Source organism: Dermochelys coriacea, chromosome 8 (assembly GCF_009764565.3).
Source record: "Dermochelys coriacea isolate rDerCor1 chromosome 8, rDerCor1.pri.v4, whole genome shotgun sequence".
NCBI classification, from domain to species: domain Eukaryota; kingdom Metazoa; phylum Chordata; order Testudines; family Dermochelyidae; genus Dermochelys; species Dermochelys coriacea.
In genome coordinates this window covers 64,434,869-64,450,720 of record NC_050075.1, presented here as the reverse complement: position 1 = coordinate 64,450,720, position 15,852 = coordinate 64,434,869, and the positions used below count along the sequence as shown (strand labels likewise).

At 37.0% G+C, this 15,852-nt stretch overlaps 1 protein-coding gene across 5 annotated transcripts in view; it reads left to right on the top strand.

Moving 5' to 3' along the window:
* DENND1B (DENN domain containing 1B) overlaps positions 1-15,852 on the top strand; it is a 253,940-nt gene that overhangs the window by 125,829 nt on the left and 112,259 nt on the right. For 3 of the 5 annotated variants that reach the window (XM_043520155.1, XM_038413141.2, XM_043520157.1), the window contains 2 exons: positions 10,448-10,501; positions 14,524-14,634. In XM_043520155.1, the coding sequence (XP_043376090.1) occupies positions 10,448-10,501; positions 14,524-14,634 (165 nt within the window). Of the gene's footprint in view, positions 1-8,279; positions 8,340-10,447; positions 10,502-14,523; positions 14,635-15,852 lie in introns of all 5 variants that reach the window. The other 2 variants (XM_038413143.2, XM_043520156.1) reach the window with 1 other exon arrangement.

The following is a 15,852-nucleotide window of genomic DNA, read 5'->3' as shown; positions in this document are numbered from 1 at the left end:
GAGTACAACTCCCTGAGATAGGATGACCAGCTGTCCTGATTTTATAGGGACAGTAATGATATTTGGGGCTTTGTCTGATATAGGCGCCTATTACACTCCACCCCACCCAATTTTTGACACTTACACCTTTCATAATTAATATTTTTTCTGGGTGAAATGGTATTTTTGAATAGCATGCTAAAATATATACTGGTTGGGTAGAAAAATAAAGCAGCATGCCAAATGTGGGCAAGTTAATGTTAATATGAGAACCAAAATTTTTGCAGTTCTTGACCTTTTTTGTATTTTGAATTTGTAACATTAATGAAGCATTAGGTTGTAAGTTTTTTGCATATAATATATAGTATTTCATATTTGTGTTTAGAATTTAGAAGAAATAAGAAGTGATGCAATGGATAAGACGGAGTCCGTCTGGGAAAAAATTACATTGGGGAAGAAAACTAGTAAAGCCTCTCCTACGATAGTGCTTGGGGTGTGCTATAGACCTCCGGGATCTAATTTGGATATGGATAGAGCCCTTTTTAATGTCTTTAATAAAGTAAATACTAATGGAAACTGCATGATCATGGGAGACTTTAACTTCCCAGATATAGACTGGAGGACCAGGGCTAGTAATAATAATAGGGCTCAGATTTTCCTAGATGCGATAGCTGATGGATTCCTTCATCAAGTAGTTGCTGAACTGACTAGAGGGGATGCCATTTTAGATTTAATTTTGGTGAGTAGCGAGGACCTCATAGAAGAAATGGTTGTAGGGGACAATCTTGGCTCAAGTGATCATGAGCTAATTCAGTTCAAACTAAATGAAGGATTAACAAAAATAAATCTGCAACTAGGGTTTTTGATTTCAAAAGGGCTGACTTTCAAAAATTAAGGAAATTAGTTAGGGAAGTGGATTGGACTGAAGAACTTACGGATCTAAAGGCAGACGAGGCCTGGGATTACTTTAAATCAAAGCTGCAGAAGCTATCGGAAGCCTGTATCCCAAGAAAGGGGAAAAATTCATAGGAAGGAGTTGTAGACCAAGCTGGATGAGCAAGCATCTTAGAGAGGTGATTAAGAAGAAGCAGAAAGCATACAGGGAGTGGAAGATGGGAGGGATCAGCAAGGAAAGTTACCTAATTGAGGTCAGAACATGTAGAGATAAAGTGAGACAGGCTAAAAGTCGATTAGAGTTGGACCTTGCAAAGGGAATTAAAACCAATAGTAAAAGGTTCTATAGCCATATAAATAAGAAGAAAACTAAGAAAGAAGAAGTGGGGCCGCTTAACACTGAGGATGTAGTGGAGGTTAAAGATAATCTAGGCATGGCCCAATATCTAAACAAATACTTTGCCTCAGTCTTTAATAAGGCTAAAGAGGATCTTAGGGATAATGGTAGCATGACAAATGGGAATGAGGATATGGAGGTAGATATTACCATATCGGAGGTAGAAGCGAAACTGAAACAGCTTAATGGGACTAAATCGGGGGGCCCAGATAATCTTCATCCAAGAATATTAAAGGAATTGGCACCTAAAATTGTAAGCCCATTAGCAAGAATTTTTAATGAATCTGTAAACTCAGGAGTAGTGCTGAATGATTGGAGAATTGCTAATATAGTTCCTATTTTTAAGAAAGGAGAAAAAAGTGATCCGGGTAACTACAGGCCAGTTAGTTTGACATCTGTAGTATGCAAGGTCCTGGAAAAAATTTTGAAGGAGAAATTAGTTAAGGACATTGAAGTCAATGGTAAATGGGACAAAATACAACATGGTTTTACAAAAGGTAGATCGTGCCAAACCAACCTGATCTCCTTTTTTGAAAAGGTAACAGATTTTTTAGATATAGGAAATGCAGTGGATCTAATTTACCTAGATTTCAGTAAGGCATTTGATACCGAGCCACATGGGGAATTATTAGTTAAATTGGAGAAGATGGGGATCAATATGAAAATTGAAAGGTGGATAAGGAATTGGTTAAAGGGGAGACTGCAACGGGTCCTACTGAAAGGCGAACTGTCAGGTTGGAGGGAGGTTACCAGTGGAGTTCCTCAGGGATCGGTTTTGGGACCAGTCTTATTTAATCTTTTTATTACTGACCTTGGCACAAAAGTGGGAGTGTGCTAATAAAGTTTGCAGTTGTAAGCTGGGAGGTATTGCCAATTCAGAGAAGGATCGGGATATTATACAGGAAGATCTGGATGACCTTGTAAACTGGAGTAATAATAATAGGATGAAATTTAATAGTGAGAAGTGTAAGGTTATGCATTTAGGGATTAATAACAAGAATTTTAGTTATAAGTTGGGGACGCATCAATTAGAAGTAACGGAAGAGGAGAAGGACCTTAGAGTATTGGTTGATCATAGGATGACTATGAGCTGCCAATGTGATGTGGCTGTGAAAAAAGCTAATGCGGTTTTGGGATGCATCAGGAGAGGCATTTCCAGTAGTGATAAGGAGGTTTTAGTACCATTATAAAAGGCACTGGTGAGACCTCACCTAGAATATTGTGTGTAGTTCTGGTCTCCCATGTTTAAAAAGGATGAATTCAAACTGGAGCAGGTACAGAGAAGGGCTACTTGATGATCCGAGGAATGAAAAACTTGTCTTATGAAAGGAGACTTAAGGAGCTTGGCTTGTTTAGCCTAACTAAAAGAAGGTTGAGGGGAGATATGATTGCTCTCTATAAATATATCAGAGGGATAAATACAGGAGAGGGAGAGGAATTATTTCAGCTCAGCACCAATGTGGACACAAGAACAAATGGGTATAAACTGGCCACCAGGAAGTTTAAACTTGAAATTAGACGAAGGTTTCTAACCACCAGAGGAGTGAAGTTTTGGAATAGCCTTCCAAGGGAAGCAGTGGGGGCAAAAGATCTATCTGGTTTTAAGATTCTACTTGATAAGTTTATGGTGGAGATGGTATGATGGGATAATGGGATTTTGATAAGTAATTGATCTTTAAATATTCAGGGTAAATAGGACTAATCCCCTGAGATGGGATATTAGATGGATGGGATCTGAGTTACCCAGGAAAGAATGTTCTGTAGTATCTGGCTGGTGAATCCTGCCCATATGCTCAGGGTTTCGCTGATTGCCATATTTGGGGTCGGGAAGGAATTTTCCTCCAGGGCAGATTGGAAGAGGCCCTGGAGGTTTTTTGCCTTCCTCTGTAGCATGGGGCATGGTTGACTTGAGGGAGGCTTCTCTGCTCCTTGAAGTCTTTAAACCATGATTTAAGGACTTCAATAGCTCAGACATAGGTGAGGTTTTTCATAGGAGTGGGTGGGTGAGATTCTGTGGCCTGCGCTGTGCAGGAGGTCGGACTAGATGATCAGTATCTGACCTTAGTATCTATGAATCTATGAATTGTTTGGGGTAATATTTTTTAATTGACTCAAAATGTGAACTGTCGTTAAAATGATTGGAATCTGGCTGCTGACTGCATCGGGATTAACAGTATTGGGGTCTTCCTTTTTTTAAATTTAAACTTCTTCATTGTTGAGAAGTTTAACCTAAAATTACATTTTTATTACAGCCTGGATAAAACAGTGGTTTGTGATTCTTCTGTTGGCCTAATGTACAGTTCTTGGACCATCTTCTAGCTCACATCAACAGTGATGCTGGTACACATGTAAGGAAGTGACTACAAATCTCAGTTGTTTTTTGCTGCTTTGCAAATAAGTGTTTCCCAAATGAAGTATCATAAATAGCAATACAAAAAGAATCAAGTTTCTTAGATTCGTAGAATATAAGAACTGATGGGACCATTGGACCATCTAGTTGGACCTGTATATGACAGGCCATCACATTTCACCCAGTTAGCCTGTGTTGAACCTAATAACTTGTGTCTGACTAAAGTATAACTTCTGTTTGGCTAAAGGATATCTTTCATAGATTCCAAGGCCAGAAGGGATCATTGTGATGATCTAGTCTCACCTCCTGTATAACACAGGCCATAGAACTTCCCCAAAATAATTCCTCGATCACATATTTTAGAAAAACATCCAATCTTGATTTAAAAATGATCGGTGATGGACAGTCTACCATGACTCTTGGTATGTTGTTCCAGTGGTTAATTACTCTCACTGTTAAAAATTTACACCTTATTTCCAGTCTGAATTTGTTTAGCTTTGGTGTCCAGCAATTGGGTTGTGTTATATCTTTCTCTGCTAGATTGTATATCCCATTATTAAATATTTGTTCCTCATGTAAATACTTGTAGACTGTAATAAAGTCACCCCATAACCTTCTCTTTGTTAAGCTAACTAGATTGAGCTCCTTGAGTCTACCCCATAAGGCATGTTTTCTAATCCTTTAATCATTCTTAAAAAGAAAAGGAGTACTTGTGGCACCTTAGAGCTTAAGAAATTTATTTGAGCATAAGCTTTCGTGAGCTACAGCTCACATAATCATTCTTGTGGCTCTTCTCTGAACCCTGTGCCAAATACGGAGGTAAAATAACCTCTCTATTCCTACATGAGTTTCCCCTGTTTGTGCATCCAATGATCGTATTACCCCTTTTGGCCACACTGGCAGCTCATGTTCAGCTGATTATTGACCATAACCCCCAATCTTTTTCAAAGTCATTGCTTCCCAGGGTAGAGCCCCCTGTCTTGTAAGTGTGACCTACATTCTTAGGTCCTAGATGTATACATTTACATTTAGTGATATTAAAATGCATATTGTTTGCTTGCTTGCTGACAAAGTGATCCAGATTGCTCTATGGTATTGACCTGTCCTCTTCATTATTTACCATTCCCCCAAATTTTGTGTCATCTGCAAACTTTATCAGTGATGATTTTATGCATTCTTCCAGATAATTAATAAAAACATTAAAGAGCATAGGGTCAAGAACTGATCCTGTGGGTCCTGACTAGAAACACCTCCATTTGATGATGATTCAGTCTTTGCAATTACATTTGTGACCTATCAGTCGCCAGCTCTTAATCCATTGAATCTGTGCCATGTTAATTTTATATCTGTGTAATTTTTTCATCAAAATGTCATGTGATACCAAGTCAAACGCCTTTCAGAAGACTGAATATATTACATCAACCAAACTTGTAATCTCATCCAAAAAAAATCAAGTTAATTTGACCCTATCTTTTTTCCATATAACCATGTTGATTTGCATTAATTCCAGTACCAATTAATTCTTTATTAATTGAGACCCGTATTGGCTGATCTATTATTTTGCCCAGGATTGATGTTAGACTGATAGGCCTGTAAGTACCTGGCTCATCCCGTTTACCCTTTTTAAAAATTGGCACAACATTAGCTTTCTTCTAGTCTTCTGGTACCTTCCCAGTGTTCCAAGATTTATTGAAAATAAACTAACGGTCCAGTGAGCTCCTCAGCCAGCTCTTTTAAAACTCGTGGATGGAAGGTATTTGGACCTGCTGATTTAGAAATGTCTAACTTTAGTAGCTGCTGTTTAACATTCTTCTGAGATATTAGTGGAGTGGAAAGAGAGTTGTTGTATGATATGACTGCATAATCTGTTTTTCCCCAAGTACCAAAATAGAAATACATATTGAATACTTCACCCTTTTCTGTATTATTATTGATGGTTCAACTATTTCCATCTACTAATAAACTGGTTCTGTTATTAGGATTATTTTTGTTCCTGTTGTAATTAAAAAAGTTGTCCTTTACTCTACTGGCCATAGATTTCACTTTGTTCTCTTTGCTTCCCTTATCAGTTTTCTACAGTTCCTATTTTATGATTTATATTCATCTTCTAAAAGGACATCCCAGTCTTGATTTAGAATCATTGAGAGATGGAGAATCTACCATTTAGTACTTGTGCCAATGGTTAATCACCCTTACTGTTGAAAATTTGTGCCAAATTTCTAATTTGAATTTGTCTGGCTTGAGCTTCCAGCTGTTCGTTCTTGTTATATCTTTCTCTGATAGATTGAAGTCATTTAGTACCTAGTATTTCTGCCCATACTGTAATCAAGTTACCTCTCACTCTTCTTTTTTTCCCCCCCCTAAATTAAACAGATTGAGCTCTTTGTCTTTCATTTTATCCAGCCCTCAAATAATTTTTATGGCTCTCAAATGTTTCAACATCTTCAAAATATTTCAAATTATTTTAAAGAGAACAACCAAGTGAAATATATTTTAGAAAAGAAAACCAATATATCATTTAATACTACACCTTGGCACTTTTTGCAAGAGTATTGTAATATTGTATTGCAAAAGAATTGCAATTTACATTCTTCCTGTTTAAAATTTCTACTATAGTCGCAATTGGATATAGCAAGCTTCTTCATTCCCTTTTTTACCTCCTGAGAATTGCTACTATTCTCTTTTATAGTTGTTGCGTTTCATCTTAGAGAGATTGCCAGTGTTAAAATGTGTTCCATGCTACTTTAAAGGGGTGGGGCTTTGTCTGGCCAGCAGCAAGAAAGGGGTCATGGCTTCTCCTATGGTTTCCCTTGTCCCTTGGGTTAAGAGGATGGAGGGAAGAGGTGGGATTAACTAAACTGCAGGCTGACTGGAAGGGAAGCTGTTCCTTTGGCCATCATCCCCTGCGTGTCTGGGGGAAGGAGAGAGTACTGTGCTAAATAATTTTTGCTTTGGAATCCATTTAGATGAAAGGTACTTATATAAATGCAGACCCAATGCCAAGTGTTGGGCTGCAAATAAAGACAGGAAGTGGTGTGGAACCAAATTTTAGGACCTTTAACAAATAAACATATGGACTAAATCAGTCAAACTGTGTGAGAAGTCCTTGCTGAACTTGATCTAGAGCCATGTGCCCTGGTAACTGGCACTGTTGCAGGACTCCAGAAGCTGTTTTAATCTGCAGTCTGGCTTAAATTTTTATGTCTGTTTGTTATGTCCCTTTCTCCCACATTGTAAGTGGCAAGGTCTTAAACTGTGGATGCTAATAGATTTAAAGTTAACTTATAGTCTGGAAAATTACTATAAAAATGGCACTATGGAATTCCATGTTGACTGTCCCTGAGTGGGTCTAGATAAAATTTCTTGGTGCAGAAGTAAAAAGATGCTGACAGTTGGAAAAAACACCACAAACTCATCCTGGGATGTGGAAGCCAAGCTGTGGTCTTTCCATCTCACACATAAGCACTGATTTAAAAAAAAAAGATTCTTCAGATGGAACTTACATATCAAAGCATTCTGTTGGTGATATGTGAGCCATACTGGAATCCAGGTCACACACTCTCAAGCTCTGTTTACAACGCCCTTCAGTCCTACTGCTGAGGTGTCTGCTGCAGAGCTCACTAAAGCACGGCATGCAAACTGCTCCACATGGATGCTATTGGTGCAAACTAAAAAGTACGTAGTTTGTGTTAACATCCTGTTTTGGAAGCACTACATTACTGTGAAGTAAACATCCTTTAGTTTGCAGCGGGAGCATCTACACAAGGCAGCTAGCACATCACACTTTTGTGAGCTCTGCAGTTCACATTCTGTAGGTCACTGTGGTGCCGTGTAGACAAGCTCTTTGATGTTTTGGCCCCGTGTAGCTAACAGGAATAAAAAGTAATAATGGTTCACTTTTGTCAGAAATGTTAGCCAGTTGTGGTCTGAATATACACGGGTAACAAATCTGATGAGTGAGTTACCCTTCTGACTATTACCACACTTCAAGCCTGTCCTTTTTCCTGATTACATGTACATTGAGTGTGTGAGTCGTAAAGCTGCACCCCTAGATAGAGCTTTATTGGGGGCTGGTAGAAAGTTATGGACTCTTACTGATACCTATACTTCAATTGCACTGAGATGCTTTTATATCACAGTATGACTGCTTTGATGCTAAGGAGGTGAAATCAGAACTGTCCAACCTGGGAAATTTGTTTCAATATATGGAACCAAGGCATGGGTGATGTCATCATTAATTGTTGAAAAACTAAAGTCTAACTCCTAGGTAAACACAAATAGAGCACACAACATAATGAGATTTTCTACTCTTATCAACCAACAAAAATACAAAAAAACCCCCAATCTTTAACTTTGCTTAATCACCCTGCACATACATTTTATGCCCTGCCATTTTATTCATGGCTATTATGGATTCTCTGTTGATCTGTTATATTATTCTAGTTAATTATATACAACAAATGAGTCTTGCATTGTTATGTAGAAGGTCAGAACCTGAAATTCTACTGATTAAGTCATTCAGCATTTTCATTCTTCTAAAAAGATTATCGCATATTGAAATCTTTGCCCCAGTTCCTTTTATAGTTAAAATGTTATGAATCAGATGTAAACTTTTGGTTTAAAAACAAAATGTTCGATTTTTCTCTCATGTTGCATAAGAATCAAGAGATGTTTTTTGCAAGTGAGCAAGTTCTGAAAAAGCAGCCGTACCTAGTATCGGTGAGTTTAAAAGAACTGGCTACCTAAATCCTACCGATGAAAGAAATAATTACTTGCCAGATGATTTCTCTGTTGATTTCAGGATGTTCATATATGGTCTTTTGGAAAATGATTATTCTGTGGTTTTCTAGTCTTAAAAACCCAATCTTTATTAATATATTTCTGTTTATACTAACCTTATTTCAAAACTGCAGTATGTGTGAATTATAATCCGACTACAAAAGCAAAACAAAATTTAAAATGGAGATGATGGAATAAATATCCTACATGTAATCTACCTGCCACTTTTTAAATAGCAGAAGCATGATAGTGGCCAGCACTGGTTAATTTCATACCCTATTACAAGATCTTGTGCATCTCCCTAAGAGACCTCATAATAGGTTGCAGTACTTGGGGTATATATTATTTCCACTGGAAATACAGTAGAACCTCAGAGTTACCAACACCTCGGGAATGGAGGTTGTTCATAACTCTGAACAAAACAGTATGGTGGTTCTTTCAAAGGTTTACAACTGAACATTGGCTTAATACAGCTTTGAAACTTTTACTATGCTGAAAAAAATGCTGTTTTTAACCATCTTAATTTAAATGAAACAAGCACAGAAACAGTTTACTTACCTTGTCAAATCTATTTTTTTAAACTTTCCCTTTATTTTTTTTAGTAGTGTACATTTAACACTGTAGTGTATGGTATTTGCTTTTTTTTTTTTTTTTTTTTTGGTCTCTGCTGCCTGATTTTGTACTTCCGGTTCCAAATGAGATGTGTGGTTGACCGGTAAGTTCATAACTCTGGTGTCCATAACTCTGAGGTTCTACTGTAGCAAATCATGGCTCTGGTGTCTGGCAGTAGTGGGTGATGGCTTCCCATAGCACATCTCTGCTGTTCTGATCATTGAACTGATTATTTCTCTGTTAAAATTATGAACAGTTAGAAAATCATTGATTGTTTCACTTCTAAGTTACTACTGAATAATATTCTGTGGCCTTAAATACTGTGTGTGTGTGTGTGTGTGTGTGTGTGTGTGTGTGTGTGTGGGCAGTGGGGGAGGAGAAAAAAATTAAACATTTAGTATAAACAGAAAACAGGACTTTTTCATTGATCTGGGTGTATTCTTGGTCTTAGCAATTGGAAAAATAATTTTCTTTGTCTTTCATAACTATATTAATGCACATCTGTACTTTGGTTTATTTATTGTGCACAAGGCACAATGTTCATGTAATGCATTGTTTTTTGTATAGCTAGTGTTTGAACTTTTTAGCTAGTGTCAGATAAACTAATTATTGTTAAGGGGAAATTGTTCTTTAAGTCCATCAATCTGGTGCAGTAGAATGTATATAGTAAATAGCAATAATAAATTACATTAGCTATGCTAAAATTATTATATACTTCATCATGTTCTAGTTAATCTTTTTAAAGTTTGACTAGAGATACATTTGATTTTTATATTGGTTTTTCAAATATCTATATCTAGATATAGATATAAATCTATAGATTGATATAAACAGAGGCAGTTATTTAAAACTGTAGAGTACATGCTCACTAAGAAAATGGAATAAATAAAGTTTTTTCTCCTACAAGATTTAGGCTAGGACACTAATGATATGTTAAACTAATTGAACCAAATATATAAAGTTGTATAAGGTTGTTAATATTTGTCATAGATTAATGTGGAAAGTCAAGTAGTCGTATCCTAATTTTCTGTTTAAAGATTGTTGTTAAATTGAGGGGAACTGTACCTGCAATAACGTTCCCTCTGTCCTAATGAATTTATTTTCTTAGGTGAATGATTTTTCCTCTTCCAGTCTAAATTTAGATTTTGTTCTCTTATAAATTTTTGTTGGGGGGAAATTAGGGGTCATAAACTCTTAATTGTTAGTCCCAAATTGAATCTGCTGTTTCTTACACTCAGTCTTGGCACAGTATTTAAAATTTACATAATTTCAATATGACTCTAAAACAATGGCATGTTGATTTTTTGATCTACTGAATCTTTGGTGTTCTAGTCTGCTTTATTTTATCACACACACACACACATATGTACGTACGTATGCTTGGTCTCTTTCCGCACAAAATATTAATTTTGTTTTCCCCCCACCCCATTGATTAGCATTCGTACTTCATTACTCCTGATGTAACTGGATTGCCAACAATCCCAGAAAATGTAAGTATGTTTGTTTGTTTTTAAATATCTAACCAGCAGTATTAACCTTGTTCGATGGGTGTGCCTGAATTAAATTCGTAATTATGGTCTATAGCTGGGCCTACAAAGTTAGAGCCATATACTGCTTTCCACAGCAGATCTCATACTGGTGTCAATCGGAGGTTTTTACAAAGAATGAGGGGAGAATACAGCTGTTGTCTAATTACAGAATCTTTAGTTAGTGAAAGAACTGCTGCATTGATCATCATCCAGTGATGATAAATTATACAAGGTATTTTTATGACTACTTTTTCTGTACATTGTTTGATCATTTGCACATTCAGTTACCCAATTTGTGTGTGCATTTATGGTAATTATGTATACAAATCATGCCTGCCACTTATGCACCTGAGTTATTTGAATATCTGGCCCCCCAAAATTGCATAATTAAGTGCTAGAATTAACATCCCATTGAGATGAATGGAAGCAATTTATTTTTCTGAGTGCTGTTGTTTCAAGCTACCTAAGACACACTGGTTCACATTTGGAAGGTTATCTTGACAGCTCTAACGGTTAAAAGATTTTCTTTGTTTAAATGAAGGTTTGCATTCTATAGAATTCAAATATGTGATGAAGGCCAGATAAATACATTAAGCAGGCTGCAAATGTAGTGTCTGTGATCTTCAAGTGTGTGCTTGACTGCATGTTTCATAGCTAGCTATTGAAAGCGTAGCTTATTTAAATAGCCCACCTTCTTTAAATCTTGCATTTAAATGTGGGATCAAGGGCATTCATGCTATAGCTGGCCATTTGCTACAGTTTTGAAATTAGATATCCTCTCCCCTGCTAAGAAAATTAAGTTTGCATGGTGGCATGAAGAAATTGTGATGCACCTAGCAGAATATTGATTCACTAAAGTATTTCAGATCTGTGCCTTTGGTTGATAGATGCTGTGGTTGTTGTGAAAGTGATGCTGTATACTTTTATACAGTTCACAGGAAGAAATGGAAATGGAAGTAGAGGTGCCTTTCTCTACCATCTCTTTCCCATTGATTCCATTTGTAACTGTGTGTCCCATCCTTTCAGTCTGAGAAGAAGTAATAAGATGCTGTGATTTTACATGGGGAGTAAATAGATGGGGACAAACAGTAGTAAATTAATAATAAACTGAAGTTCACTAATTCTTTGCTGTGAAGCTTAAAGTATTGCAATGAACACTTACTTTTAAAATATAAATACATCTGACATTTTTAGCAAAAATAAATAAATCTATATAGCAATATAGAGTGCTTTACTAAAGTGAAGAGCTAGATGTACCTTTTGACTGTTCTGCAGCTTTAGCAACACAGAACCATGATATAAATAAGATGCTATGCAGCTAGTCCTTGGTAAATTAGAATCAATCCAGCTATCATGGCACACATCTCTCAGATGGAGTATTAACATGCTGTTCAAGAGCCACGGTTCCTTTCTCCATACAACATTTTGGGTCCTAGCAGCCCCTGCCTTCATCTCTTTCATCAGCTCTGAGCCCTGATGCCCCAGGGACCAGGAATTACTTTGTAGGCCTTCTCCTGGGATTTATTCAGTATGCCCCAATTTATGTGAAATTGGGCCCTACACAGTTGCATCCTCATGCTTTGAAAATGTTAAGGCCTCACCTTGCAATTTTTACTCACTCTCCTTTCTCTAACCCAAGCCCCAAAGTAGAATCACAAGGGAGAAGGTGACCATTCTTATCCAAGCAAAATGTAAACAAATATTTATTTATTTAGGGTTTATTTGCACTATTAGCCCAGTTCTGGTGAACAGGAATTTCCCCTCTCTCTTTCCAGCCCGGTGCAGTCTGGAAGTGATCTTGCTCCCGCTACCCCTTAGAGGGGGTGATTGTGTTTGGCATCTTTGTCATATGAAGGGAGGTAATGACAGAGGGACTCAGCATCTTCTCTAAATCCCCCAGGATACTGAGGGCACAGCACCTGTGGGCCAACCAGTAGAGCTGAGAGTAACACTAATTATCATGCCCTGCTCTTTTTGGCATTGTGAAAGCCTGGCAGGTTAGCACACTCTGATGTCATAGCTAGACCAAGGGACAAATTCTACAGGTGTGGAATTGCAAGAAACCTGGAGTGGGGGGAAGGTTTGACCATACAATTGGTTGGGGGTGATGGAATGTGAGATTGACTTCAGGAAGAAACCCTCCCTGCACTCTGAGCTCCCGGCTGGCCAGTGATAGCTGCTTTCCTGTTCAGTTTAGGACCTGTGAAATTAAGACTCATCATCCCTGACCATGCAATCTGAGACACCCCGCGCTCCCCGTGTAATTAGTGAACCATGAGGTCAGATGCTGGGCCACACCATCCGTAGAGGCTGGAGAAGGCTAACTGACAGCTGAGAGTCCCATTTTGGTTCCTTGTCCCCACCAACCACGACATACCCTAAACTGTGGGACTCAGCCCATTATGGAATAAATGGTTACCCTGTATAGGCACTGCCAATGGCCAACTGTCAGGATGAAATTAAGGCAGCTGTCTAGTCAGATCCATTCTACCATTTCATATTAATAAAAATATTAGTAGCTGAAAGACCGTGCTGTTACACAGGTGTAATACATAAAGTCATGCATATAAAAGCTGAAAATGACTGAGAACTTAAAAAAATTGACAATGACAGATCACAAATCACAGGTAGTGGTGGTGTGTGTGATTGTGTTGATTTTCATTTGGTTGGGGTGTGGTTGTGCTGGAGATTTGTGTAGTTTCGTGCAGGTGGCAGATCAGAAGTGTGTACTACAGTGAGGAGTTATATATATTTGTATGTGCTGGTTCTGTTGTTGTGTGGGTGATTCTACAGAACAATGGCAGCTGGACCAAATAATCCACCATCTGTGTAGTCTCCTTCAGACAACCAATTATATTTTTGTGTGCATATTAGCTGTAGAGTAAGGCTAATGATTGGTTGAGTTACCACTGATAACACAATGGTCTAGGACAGAAGTTCTCAAACTTTTGTACTGGTGACCCCTTTCACATAGCAAGCCTTCGAGTGCAACCCCCCCCCTTATAAATTAAAAACACTTTTTTAAATCTATTTAACACTATTATAAATGCTGGAGTCAAAGCGGGGTTTGGGGTGGAGGCTGATAGCTCCTGACCCCCCATGTAATAACCTTGCGACCACCTGAGGTGTCCCGACACCCAGTTTGAGAACCTGTGGTCTAGGAATCTTGGCATGGTATACGTACATGCCTTACTATAGCTGGATTGTAGCTGTTTCCAGTGTTCACACTGACTCAACGGACATTTTAGGCTTCAGAATGACATATAGAGTGACATATCTGGAATCTTATTATATGGATTAAACTTCTTGGTTTATACATTAATGAGGAGGAATTTACTAACGAGACAAAGTGAATGAGGTTATCTCTTTTACTGGGCCAACTTCTGTTGGTGAGGGAGACAAGCTTTCAAACTTACAGAAATTGGTCCAGTAAAAGATATTACCTCCCCCACCTTGTATCTCTAATATCCTGGGACCAAGATGGCTACAACAACACTGCATACAACGAGGAATTTACCAGTTGAATTTACTAGGGTTGGTATTAAGTCTTTTTGAATGCTTTTGTATATATTTTACAAAGCAATGCATTTTGAAAAATTTTAATGTATAGTCACCCAGGGCCCATGATGCATTCATACTAAAAACCCAAAATATAAATAAAAATGAATAGCTGTTTTAAACAGAATTAGCACATATTGTTCTAAAGTTTCCATATTTCCAAATTTGTTGAAAATACAAAGTTCCCCTCCACCCAGAAGGATAATTAAACATACAAAATGAAGAGATGATCTTAAAGTTAATTTTACTTTGTGTTTAAAATGGCAAGGAATTGTATGAATGCAGATATTTAATGAAGAGACACGTTTCTCTGGCAGGACTGATTTTCATTTGTATTGTAAGAAATTTTATAAATAATGTAAAAATGTTCCAATCAATTACTGTTGTTAATATATGTTAACATTTTTATTTATTTATTTAAACAGAGAAATCTTACTGAATATTTTGTTGCTGTGGAGGTGAACAACATGATGCAACTTTATGCCAGTATGTTGCATGAGAGACGAATCATTATTACCTCTAGCAAACTAAGCACTGTAAGTACTTCACACATCTCCTTTTAAGTAGAATATATTGAGCGCTTCATAAAAAGACCTACAGACCTCTGCAGATTTAGATATGTTCCATGTGTACTTGTAAGACAATATCTACATACTTTTTTGATATATGGTTTTAATCTGGCTCTTGAAGTACCAAAGTCTGATTTATATAAGACCTACTCAGATACATTAAGTCAGGTTAATTATTTTTTCTTATCAGGAGATGAGAGTTCTTTAACTCTCTAGAGTTCATTTCTGTGCCTGCTACCCTATAAAGAATTCTTAAGGGCTATTATAAGATCTTTATTATTCACTTGTGGCTTATTCCATTGGAGCTACTTGAAGGAAATCAAGGGGCCATAATAATAGCTGCTATCCTAACCAGGTAATAGGTAGATTCATCTTTGTTGCAGAGTAGTGGTTTGCGGTATATACTGTAATAGTTCTGACTTGGAACAGCTCTTGTGGCTGATAATAATTTACAACTCAAAATAGCATTTTTATTACAGGTTTTAGGGTACTGCCCACATTGAACTGTTTTTCCTTATGTCGGTATAGAATGGGAAAATGAAAGAATGTCTATGTTTGGTTACAAAAACATATCTAAATATTCAGATATTCTTTTGTTTTAAACTTTGAGATTTTCTTATAGTTTGATGTATGCTTGAGAGGTTAACTCAGGTTGCAAGTGATTGTCATTTTACAAACCAATTTACATCATAGTATATATTTGTCATTTAGTAGTTTTAATCTTTTGTTAAAACTCAATCACAAAAAATCCTTTTATTTCTTTTAAGCAGTGCTGTATAAAGCCTTTTGTCTGACACATTTTCCATAATAGTAATTCAACATTACTAACTTTACTGAAGAGTAAATGAACAGTTTTGTTTGGGAGCAGGATTTAGATGCAGTTTTAAAAACACAATTCAGAGCAAGTTTTCAGAGAGATACAGATATACTATTATGTTTCTAAAAACAAATTTCTATGTTATGTAATATTTTTTGAGATCTCAGAGAATATATGGTGTATAAAGAGTAATTTAAATTCCATTGAGCCAAAAATGTTGTGTGGGAAAAACCCTGTGTTGCCAAAGGATGCTAGTAAGTAGCAGCAGTTCCTACAATTAAAAAAGAAAAAGAAAAAATCACAAGTCCCCAAATATACAACTTGTATGGCTGCTGCATTGTGCAGAGTCCCACATGACTTTAGTGGGT